Source organism: Heptranchias perlo, chromosome 14 (assembly GCF_035084215.1).
Source record: "Heptranchias perlo isolate sHepPer1 chromosome 14, sHepPer1.hap1, whole genome shotgun sequence".
In the NCBI taxonomy this organism is placed as follows: Eukaryota; Metazoa; Chordata; class Chondrichthyes; order Hexanchiformes; family Hexanchidae; genus Heptranchias; species Heptranchias perlo.
Genome location: NC_090338.1, coordinates 71610240 through 71622401, shown reverse-complemented (window position 1 = coordinate 71622401; position 12162 = coordinate 71610240). Strand labels below are relative to the sequence as shown.

The window sequence follows — 12162 nt, the reverse complement described above, 5'->3', positions numbered from 1 at the left end:
TTTCATTCTTCTCGTGCGATTCTTTAGAAGGAAGTGTGATCATTTGCACTTTCAATATTTCAATATTTACCCTTCAAAATCCTTCATAAAACCTCAGTCAAATCCCTCCTTATCTTCTCTGTTCTAGTGAAAAACATCTCAAATATTCCAGCTTTTGGTTATAATTATAACCTCTCATCCCACGTATCCGTACAATCTTCACTGCACCTTTTCCATGCTCAAACATCCTTCCTTTATTAGGTTATTCCAACTCTGACTAATTTTTTTTCTCGTCCAAAGTATGGAGAACAACTGTTGCACCCCAGCTAAGATCAGCTAATTCACCATAGGCTGGGGATCTGTTGGATTGGTACTGCGGCATCTGGTGCATTTCCTTATCTGGCCATCGGGGGAGCCAAAGTTGCTTTGTTTGAGCCACCATTTCATTAGTGACTGCAGAAATCGTCACGAAAATATTCTTTGCAACTTTGAAAAGCCGCTGGTATGCAGAGTAGATTGTTTCTAGCAGCTCTCCTGTACTGTCTGATCTTTGTTTTTCAGTTTATTTTCAATTAATCAACTTTTATGAAGAATGTGTTTTGCAAATACCTTGTTGCTTTTACTGTTGGAGAGTGAGCCGTACAGCATGTGGAGTGGGTACTGTGTACTGCCATTCAAAGGGAGTTCTGTACTTTGCTGTTTGGCTCAAAGTGAAACAGCAGCAAATCAGAACTGAACAAGTAGGGAACACGCAAATCAAAAACAATTAAATCGATTAGAAAGCGTGAGTTAGAAGCCACTGACAACTGCAGCAACAACCTGCATTTACATAGCGCTTTTAGTGTCGAAAAATGTCCCAAAGAGGTTTTAAATTAAATGAAAACTTCAAAAATTACATAATTCACAATAACTTAATCAAATGTACTCATAGAGTTGCCTACCATGTCCTTTAACACCTCCATTGAAGTTTGTACTTCAAGGTTTTAGCCTGTCTCAAAAGTCTACGATTCTACTGAATATTTTTTACCCAGAAAGGTGGAAGGGAGCTAGCAACTACATCTGTACATTCTGAGCACGTACAGTTTGCAGAATGTCCCAGCATACTTCCGCAGGTTTCTCTGAGTTGAAGTAAACGGAAATCTCCCCTCATCTTGCAAAAGAAAATTAGTTTCTTTGCTTTTTCCAAAGGAACCGGAGGTTGAATTCACAAAGCTTTATTTTAGGCATATATAAAATATAGAAATGTGCTCCTTTTTTGTTACGAACTGCTTAATTTTTACCTCAGATAGCCAGACACCACATGAGGTTTCTGTTGTTTTTTTTATTATTTGTTCATGGATGTGGACAACACCGGCAAGGGAAACATTTATTGCCCATTTCTAGTTGCCCTGAGAGCATTAAGAATCAACCACTGGAGTCCCTTGCAGGCCAGACCAATTAAAGGTGACAGGTTGCAATTGGGTTTTACGACAATCTGCCAGCTTTTATGGTCATTTTCTGGTGCCAGCCCATAAATTACCAGATTTATTGAATTCGGTTTCACAACTTGCCATGGTGGGATTTGGACTCAAGACCACAACCCAAGGATATTTAGAAAGCAACACAAAGATTGTTTATTAAGAATGGATTTATTTTTTTCAGTGGAAAAGTTTGAATGCTATTTCAGTTTTTTCCCCAAGTGATTTAAGCCTAGCTGGAAGATGAATTTGAATTATTGTGTTCTGCCCCCAATTGGTTGTTGTCTATGTCAATCATGACAAGCAATTCCCTCTTTATTTTGTTTCCAAATGCAGTTAAAACATCTGTCTCTTCAGAGAAAGGCAGCAAGCCATTTTTGAGACTCAAGGGTAAACTTATTTTCTATAAAAACTTGGAGACTGCATTAATGGTGAACTTTTCAGCATCTTATGAGATTTTTTCTTTGTTCGTGAAAAGCCATGTTTATTAAAGACCGCACAAGTTGCCAAACATGCTAATAGTGCACTAATTGTTTTAACATAACAATTTATCAGCAGTTGCCAGCTGATGACAGGGAAAGTAGTAGTGGGTGCCTGATGGCTCAAGAGGAACCACGGTTGGGTTGCAATAGGAGGCTGACACATGGGAGTGCAGTTGGGGCAGGTCTGAAAGGTGCAATGGGTTTCCTCCCCCTCAATTTAGAACCCTGTAGCCTCCCAATACCCCAAGAGCCTGGACCTCCTCCCCCCCACCAATGCTTCAGTAATCCCATTCCCCAGTCCTCCTGAAACCCAGGACCACCTTCCCGTGACATGCCATCATGTCCCAGAACCTAGGTCACCCATCCCAATATTCAAGAGACTCTAGAAAAGTACTCTCAAACCCTTGGACCCTCTCCTACTGTGTTCTGATTCCCAATGCTCCCAGACCATGGGACTTCCTTCCCCAGCCCTTCTAGATCCCAGCACCGTTCTCCCAGTGATCCCATATCCCTGCATCTGCTGAGTGCTTCCAGAACCCCTCTCTGCTAGTGCTGGTAGAGCCCTAGAGTCCCATTGCAATGCTCGCAGTACCCCCTCAAAGTCCTGCTATACCCATAGACCCCCATTCCAGTGCTACCAGACCCTAGGCCCCTTCCCAAATCCCAAAATCTCTCATAAATCAGTGTCCCCATTAACACGAAAACAAGTCACACCCATTCTTATAAAGTCTCTGTCTCACCATGAAAACTATCATGGGGCATCTCTATACATAAAAAAGTTATGTCTAGTGTGCCTTTTCTTTTTCATGCTCCAGACATCACACTTCCTGTGTCACTCTCCAATATCACACATGAATATGGTGATGAATCGCAACAGAACTGAAGGGCACTGTAGCAATCACAAGTAACAAGCAGGATGAAAATTACCCGTCATGAAGTTCAGAAAATTATGAAGCAAGATGGGCAGTCAGCAACATCTAACAATAAATGAAAGGAGAAGTTCAACCAATCAAATTGACTGTTAGAAGTAAGATTTATAACATCAGAAACCAATTCCACATAATATGGTTATTCTTACAGTCTGTATGATGCTGAGAATCCTAGGAAACATTTTCTCAGAGAGTGGTTATGTTCTGTCCACCATGGCCCATTTACCCATCACCCCTGCGCTCACTGACCTACATTGGCCCCTGCTCCAGCAACGCCTCGATTTTAAAATTCTCATCCTTGTTTTCAAATTCCTCCATCGCCTCGCCTCTCCCTATCTCTGTAAACTCCTTGAGCCCTACAACCCTCCGAGATCTCTGCGCTCCTTCAATTCTGGCCTCTTACGCATTCCCGATTTCCTTCGTTCCACCATTGGCAGCCATGCCTTCAGTTGCCTGGGTTCTAAGCTCTGGAATTCCCTCCCAAAACTTCTCCGCCTCTCTACCTCTTCTCCTTTAAGTCGTTCCTTAAAACCTACCTCTTTGACCAAGCTGCTGTCCTAATATCTCTTTATGTGGTTCTGTGTCAAATTTCATCTCATTATGCTCCTGCAAAGTGCCTTGGGACGTTTTACTACGTTAAATGGCAATTAAAAAAAAAAGTTAACGCCATAAAAAAAACTTCCGAGATTTCTATTACTGCAAGTTGCAAGGGAGCAAGTTGTTGTTGAAGTTCAGTTTGGAGTACTTGGCTGGAGCTTGCATTATTGGGGTGGACTTTGCAGACTTTTTTTCTGTAAATGCCTTGTTTTTTCCCGATTAGCTGCTGTCTATGTCAATCGTGTTCAGCCATGGCCCTCTTCGTTTTGGCTGCAGAGCGTGGTTAAGGATCCTTCCTTTGTTAGTCAGATGAACATTTTTAGAGCATGCCAGCATTTACTTTTTGTAAGTCCTGCTCCCTCACAGTGCAATAATAGAAAACTTGGAAGCTTTATTTTTGTGGAGGTAACTTTTTTAATATAAAACCTCAAACTTCTGGACTTTATTTGAAGTAAATGGTGTTTGTATGAGGCAAATTTTGGATTTTTTTTAATGAATGACAGCAAGACTCACCATTCACCGAGCATGCCAGGACTTGCTGTTTGTACCGCTGCGCCCTCATCCCCTTACTCCACTTTCCAAGTGTGGAAATTACTGACAGAACAAAACCAGTGAATCATCTTTGGACTTGAAGATAAAAATATTTTTTTTGTATAAAAATATGAAGGCGGTGAAAAGCAAGAACTTTTGCACATTTTGTGAGATCTTTGACAGTAAAAGCAATACGTATACAAAGGGTTAAAAAAATAGCAAAATACTGTAGATGTCGGAGCTCTGAAACAAAACAGTAAGTGTGTAAACACGCAGCAGGTCAGGCAGCATCTGTGGACAGATCAAACAAGGTAATGTTTCAGGTATGGACCGGTCATCAGAACTGGTGAAGGCTGGAAGTGGGGAGAGGGCAATCACTGGGGAGGGAGCGGGGTGGGGGGGAATTGGTGGCCGAGGGGGGCAGTTTGTGGTCGGGGGGGGGTGGGGTCGGTAGCCGGAACGGTGGCAGCCTCCTGCTGTTCCTGGCTCCACATTCAGGTAAGTATATTTTAAAACCTTACCTTGTTGGTTGCGGCCTGCAGCGGTTCCTTTAAGGTCCACTTGTTAGGCATTCTGCCCAGTCCACATGCAGATCGGTGTATCATTATTGCAGTCACATGTTCAAAAAGGTACTTGGAGCCTAGTTTGTAGCTTTGTGTATGTTTTAAGTAATTACATTCTGTGCTTGTGAAGAAATGCACATAGTTTGATGTTTTTTGTAATAACGAAATCCATTGTGGACCAAAAACTACATACAGCCTTTAAATGTTTTTAGGAATGAAATACGCTTTCCAGGAGGTTTCTTTCTGTTTTTACTCCACTACTCTTTGCAGCAATGATTTCCTAGTATTAGATATTTGTGGGGAAATCATGCTGTGCGATATTAGCACGTGGATGTGTTAGCACATTTGTTCATCAGTGTTGCATTGTGTGATCTCACCCTCAATTATAAAGGAGAATGGGAGAAATATACAAATCTGTGTGCTTACTTCATAGTGCTGTATTTTGAATTAATTTTAATTTGGAACCTTAGTCTTATATGTCCATGTGTAATGATGAATCGGCTTCTTGCCTTCAATGGCACGCGCATACTATTCCAGGGTGCCTTGATCACGTTCCGTTCTCTGTTGGTTTTCGGTGGAGTGACTGGATCCAGCTGACTGTTTGTAATTCCTGGGTAATAGATAGCCGGCAATCAATTAAAGGCAGTAACGTAATGAAGGATTCTGATCATCTCCTAGGGTCCGGGAGCAAAGCTCAAAACGGCTCATGGACATCAGCAGAAACCTGCCATTTCATTACTGTCGTAATCTCACTCCTGGCCATTTTATTTCCAGTATAACAAATAGCTTAAATTAATCTTCATCTTCTATGTTTCTGAATGTTACCACTTTAGTGTTGATTCAGAACGATTTTGAATGCACATCAATGCGAAGGTGGCTGCTCTGCAGTCGGGGGTTCTGCAGTCCCACCCTCCAACCTCACTGAAGGCAAGAGGAGTGAGATCACCCCCAGGAGGTCATGTCTCACCATCCCGGTTTCACACCAGCTTGGGACAGATCCAAGTTATGGACCACCCGGGAACTTTTTAAGCATCGCTTTAAATGTTTTTAATGTTAGGACAGAGAGCAATGTTACTGCGAGCACTCCAGTAACATTAACATTTACCTGACAGATGAGCGGAGCCCTGCACGTGTCACTGGATAGAGAGCAACAGGAGCTTGCAGTGTAACTCCAGTCTGCCAGCTGGTCTGAGGCTGGTACCTGTAGCATAACAATGTCCTTACTATTAGGTAGCAGGTATATCAAACATTATAGGGGCAGTGTGAACAGGTGAAAGGGGAGTAGTGGTTTAGGGCTGAAGGGTATATTGAATCACGTGACTAACGCTGTAATTTTAATTTTTTTCAAATTTATTACTGGAAAAGGAATTATTCCGCACATACAGTGTGATTGATTTTCAAATGTGCACTTCTTGTCAGTATATTTCTTGTCGTCGGTGTTGAGCTATAATTACATTACCTTATCTGTGGCAGCTTGAAGCAGGAGTGCAATTGTTAAAACACAGGCTGAAATTCGACCATGAGAAGAACACAGTGCGAGAGGAGAAAGAGGATGTTTGGTCTGTAGACCATCCGATCAGATTACGGGCCGGCACCAGCCTTCGGAAGAAGTGTGGTGCCCTCTGGGTCAGGCAAAGCAGGTCGCCCAGTGTGGAGACTTCATCAAAGGTGTCATCAGTGCCAATCCAGGAAGTAGCAACACCCCAACTCGCCCCCTCCCCACTGACGCCCACTGCCGCTGATCTGACAGATTTATAAAACTTGGCGTCTGGAGGAGATCCACATTGCAAATGTCAATTGTTTTTCCGATATTCTAGTAATGTAAACGCCAGGCTGTCCATCCGCTTTAATGAGAGAGTTGTGGAAGGATGATAAATGAACAATCTGACACTTGCAGTATACATCATGATGCTTACTACATGAAGCATTCAAGCACATTAAGAAAACGACAAATTACAAGAAACATTTTATTTAATCTTCCCCCTCCCCATCCTTCCCCCAAAAAGGAAGAAATTACTTTCAGGGACTGCATGTGTGACAAAGCTGTGTCCCATATCCCTCATCCAGGGCTGTGCAAATGATCCTCATTAAATGAAAATGTCTCCTTTAAATATCATGAAGGAAAATTGATATCATAGGAAATTAAATTAGTTGAGCTATTGGCCCTTGCTGCCCTGGTTTTGTTGGAAAATGAGCTGAGTTAAAACCCTGATCATGTAAGCTTTTTGTCCCTTTTGGCCCCTGTCCTATTGGGCTAGCATTTTTGCACCAAGATAGGAAGTGCAAGTTAAAGTTGGCAGTGCTGTTATGGTCCCTGTGGACCCGAGCAAAGTGCTAGAGTAATTCCTACTTGCCAAACGGGCACTTATGAAAAAGATGGAACTGTGCATCTGTCTGCCTTCCTCCCTCTCTTTACGTACAGGATAATGGTGGCTGGGAGAGAGATACTGGGCTGGGATTCTGCCGAGTTCTTCCAATGATATCAGAAACCATGATAGAGGGTTCACGAACTTTGAATTACTACTTCAACACACTTTGTTTTCTACAACAGTGATTTTGAAACTGGTTCTGGGCTGGGCACCAATATTTCAAACCCTTTTAGTGAGCCACAGTAAAATATTCTCACAGCCATTGGATCCCTTTGGCTAAGGATGCTGATACTTGTCAGTTTGCAAAAAAAAATCTCCAATTTATCTTTCTTTCCTTCATTTCTGCCTCTCTTTCACTTCTTTCTCCTTTCCCCTTTCCTTAACTTCTCTGTCTTTTCCCTTCCTTCACTTCTCTCTTCCTTCGTTTACTTTTCTTTAGAACATAAGAACATAGGAAATAGGAGCAGGAGTAGGCCATATGGCCCCTCGAGCCTGCATTCAATAAGATCATGGCTGATCTTCGACCTCAGCTCCACTTTCCCGCCCGATCCCCATATCCCTCGATTCCCTTAGAGTCCAAAAATCTATTGATCTCAGCCTTGAATATATTCAACGACTGAGCATCCACAGCCCTCTGGGGTAGAGAATTCCAAAGATTCACCACCCTCTGAGTGAAGAAATTCCTCCCCATCTTAGTCCTAAATGGCCGACCCCTTATCCTGAGACTATGCCCCCTTCTTCACTGCTCTCTCCCCTCCAGTTTTCAATCCCCTCCTTCATTTTTCTCTCTCCGCCTTCACGTTTCTATCCCCTCCTTTACTTTTCTCTCTCCTCCTTCACTTTTCTCTCTCCTCCTTCACGTTTCTATCCCCTCCTTTACTTTTCTCTCTCCTCCTTCACTTTTCTCTCTCCTCCTTCACGTTTCTATCCCCTCCTTCACTTTTCTATCCCCTCCTTTACTTTTCTCTCTCCTTCACTTTTCTCTCTCCTCCTTCACTTTTCTATCCCCTCCTTCACTTTTCTCTCCTCATTTATTTTTCTCTCTCACTTTTATTGCTCTCATCCCTCCTTTACTGTTCTCTCCTCTCCTTCACTGCTCTCCCCTTCACTTCTTTTCCCTCCTGCACTTTTTCTTTTCTCTCCTTCACTTTTCTCTGCCCTCCTTTACTGCAGTTAACCCCTTTCCTCCTCACTCTTTTCTCCCCTCCCCCATGATACAAACACGTTTTTACCCTGTTATTGACTAAAGTTGCTTTCCCGGATTCTGCAGGATTCTCGTGTTCTATCTGTCCCAGCCCTGAGAGGTAACATCCTGGACCAGCCCAGCTGGTGAATATTGTACAATTCTCAGGCCAGACTCCTTAGTGCCAGGTGTTGGGTGGAGAAATTAGATTCTAATAAAAAGCAAAGGAAAGAGGGGCAGGAAAAAATCATTTGGTTTTGATACTGCATTCTATTTTCATCAATTGAGATCTGTATGAAAACCACTCATACATTTAAAAAGCATACAGTGCAGATAGCTTTAAAGAACTGTTGAATACTCTGAACAGAAATTACTAAATAACGAATGTTTTGATATACTGCGTATTTACAAACATGTATACATTGAATAGGCAGAGTAGCAGCACAGTTGGTCACCGTACCAACATCCCACAGAGTGTTCAGAAGCAGATCTGTACCCCTTCCCAAATGCCTCAGATAGACTGCCTGGGCTCACGTATATAAAATGTCCGCTCAGGTACCAACCTACACCGCGCGTGAAGCCAGCACCTACAGGAGAGCAGGGGAGAAAGTTAAGGAGATTTTAAATCATTCTAAGGCGTCATTGTATTAACATCCTAATTGTGATTATTTGTTATTACAATCTATGAGTGGTTATTTGGAGCTTTAATTTCCATCGTGATCTGGGTCAAAGTGCAGTGTATTCTGTGCTGCATCATTCACTTTGCTCCTTTTAAATCTGTTTATGGCGTATAGTGCATGTAGTGCTTTTTGTACAAAGGGTTTATTCAGCATTATACATGTTTCTTTTTTGTTATTTGCTGCTGTGTATAACAGCACTTCCAGTTTAAGCCAATTAAAGTCATTCTCGCGCAGTAAAACTGAGGCTCTTGTCTCCAGAAGCTATAAGGAACAGACGATCCTCATTATTTTTAATAAAAACTGATATATCATATTGACTGTGCAAGTATGAAGGTCAATATTTCCTATTCACATTATGCAATAATTTTTCGTTCTTTGGTTGTGCTTCAAGGTTTAGAGAAAAGAAAAATATGCCTTTAACTGTGAATGACAACGGTCTGAGATTTGACTATTATTGGCTCATTGCATCTCCATCTGCTGTCTAATAACATAAAAATCAATTACTCTGCCTTTCTTTCCCTCCAACAGTGCATGTTGATTGGCCTGTCACGGGATCTCAGAGGGATTGCCTTTGCTCTGAACACAAAAACCAGCTACACCATGCTGTTCGACTGGCTGTATCCTTGCTACAGTGTCACAATGCCAGGGTTGTACAAAATGAGCCATTAGCTGAATGCTCTCGCGCTGCGGGGGGAAGGAGGAAACTGCATTAGCTCGGGTATTCCACAGTTCAGCCGAGGCCCTGCCCTCAGATGCTAGCAGCAGGTCTCCCCTCCTGCATCTACCGTCTACCCCCAGGGCCTGTTGACCTCTCCTGTGATCCTATGCCTTTGTAGCCTAAATGTACCAGAACAGTGCTATGGGAGGAGAGAGGCAGACATGGGAGAGCAGATGTAGTCTGGAAGGGAAGCACTAAAAGAGGAAGTGATGTGTGCACATTGTTTTTCCTTAAAATGTGTATTAATTATTTGTATGAAACCCTGACCATCTATATTGCCAAAAATACCTCTCCCATCTGGAATTTTGTTTTTTTGAAGGTGGGAAAGGAGTGTACATGGAGCAATAACAGAAAGTCACCAGCTGTCTTAATAAGCTGCACTGAGCTACCCCAAAGCATTCTGCTGTGTGAACAGAGAGCCACATCACCCCAACTCAAACCCATTTCTTCCTGTCCTCCACAAAATATGGTGCTTCAAACCGCAGAGTGTAGGATTGGACTGGGTGATCTAATCTTCATTTATTGTTTTAGACAAGCGCTCTAGGTATTCCATTTTTCAACATGTTTTCCTGCAAAGGAAAAGCTAAGAACCTGAGAACGATTTAAAGCAGACTAATGGTGGGGGGTGGGGGGTGGGGGGTGGCGAGGGGGCGAGGAATAAACCTTACCTTGTATTTATCAGTAGATGGCAATACTGAGCGCAGTTAAACTTGCTTCAGAATTAAAGTAAAAAGAAATACTGTGCTGCCAGCTTTTTATTTCCGGATTTTTTAAACTGAATTCAAATTCTCAAACTGCCATGGTGGGATTTGAACTCACGTTCACTGGATTATTGGTCCAGTAACATAACCACTACCCTACCATACCCTGTAGCTTTATGACTGTAACATTAACACACTACAGAGCACACTTGTACACCAAAAAATAATTTGATGACCTTACCTGTGCTCAGCTTGTTGCCCCCTCTTTCCAACTGTTCGTGCTGTTCTTTTTAAATTTTAAGTTTAATGTTACTTTTAGCATAACTAATATGGGGAAAGAGCAGGGCGGTGGGACTAATTGAATAGCTCTTTCAAAGATCTGGCACAGGAACGATGGGTTGAATGGCCTCCTCCTGTGCTATAATATTCTATCCTATCTAGTCTAAACCTTTTTTATTCTCTACATTTGAAGCTTTTTTGTTTTCTTCCACTTCTTCTGACTCCGTGCTCCCACAGCCCACTTTAGAGGCAGGAGCAATTTGACTAAAATCTACCATTTGTCAAAGACTGTCGGAGATAACATGTTTTCCAGCATCAGAGGCAGGGTCAGGGGTGCAAATGAATATTCTCGTCTCCCCCACAGCGTGACAGCACCCGGACAAGTCAACTCGCCCATGATACTCAAAGGCTTAAACTTTTCTTCCTCAGAACTGGGAAGGGGGGAGAGAAGAGGGAGTACGAGCAAAATAATTCCCAGTTTCACGTATTTTATTTTGTGATAGTTTCTTACTGTAATTTCTGTTGACAGAAGAAGCACAGTCATGCCTTTATCCGAAATTTAAGCCTCGATGAAAGATAAAGAGGTTTTATAAGAAAGCTGCAATATGAGACTCATCTATTCTTTTGGAAATATAAATACTTCAAACTGTCAGAAAGACAAAGTGAGAAAGAATGGTTCGTTTTATTCCTGACAGGATAGGTTCTGGCATTGGTCTGGTCATTTAAAATGCAGGGCTATACACTAGCCCTTCGTCCCTGCGTCCTGGGATTTGAATCCAACTCAGGAAGATGGGATGAAAATCTTCCCCAGCTGTAGGGTCCCACATGGAGTGAGTTTGGGCAGTGTCGGTCCAGTTCCAAGTGGGTGTGGACCCAAAGCACAAAATTGCCTCCAGTTGGACATCATAGAATCTTACAGCACTGAAGGAGGCCATTCGGCCCATTGCGCCTATGCTGGCTCTTAGAAAGGGCTATCCGATTCGTCCCACTCCCCTGCTCCTTCCCCATAGCCCTGCAATTGGCATTTAAATGTCAAGCTCACTCAGAGAAGCCATCAGGTGGTTCATTAGTAAATGGAAGTGTCACACGGGTGTAGTAGGAGCAGCTTTACTCTGTATTTAGCATCGACATGAGTACAGTCAAACCTTGGATATGCAGCCGTTGTTGGGGCTGGCTAGGTAGTTCTTTTTGCTTAGGTATGCGCATATATAAGTGGAGCTTCCACCAGGGAAATGGTTTAAAAAGGTTTCTGATACCAAGATTCCATTAATATATTAAAAGTCTTGTGTATAGCGCACGCTTTCTGTAAGCATCACACTTATTTCCTGTCACACTTCAGACATGAAACTTTAGTGTATCCTCTGGCTCACCATGAGCAATGTCATGGGAGATCTGTGTTGTGTGTGTGAAAGTGTGTGTGTATGTCTGCCTGTGCATGTACATGTGTGTGTGTGTGTGTGTGTGTGAGAGTAAACAAAATAATTGGCATGGGCGAAGGATTGAACTCAGGACCTTCCTGGTCTGTGAGGCTCAGCACCACACTGGGCAGTGCATGCACCCATGTAAATGTATTTCTCAGTAGTTTTCTGTACAACACCCCGTGGCAAAGATCTGTAGCAGAGTCTTGAGTTAATGTTTTGTTCTGTGTTTTCCATTTATCAGTTCTTCTGGTTTCAAGACAGTAATATCCAGAC

At 42.6% G+C, this 12162-nt stretch overlaps 1 protein-coding gene across 4 annotated transcripts in view; it reads left to right on the top strand.

Moving 5' to 3' along the window:
• LOC137332605 (ran-binding protein 17-like) overlaps nt 1-12162 on the top strand; it is a 686121-nt gene that overhangs the window by 455231 nt on the left and 218728 nt on the right. For all 4 annotated transcript variants that reach the window (XM_067996561.1, XM_067996562.1, XM_067996559.1 and 1 more), the window contains one exon: nt 9299-9387. In XM_067996561.1, coding sequence (XP_067852662.1) covers nt 9299-9387 — 89 coding nt within the window. The remainder of the gene's footprint in view (nt 1-9298; nt 9388-12162) is intronic.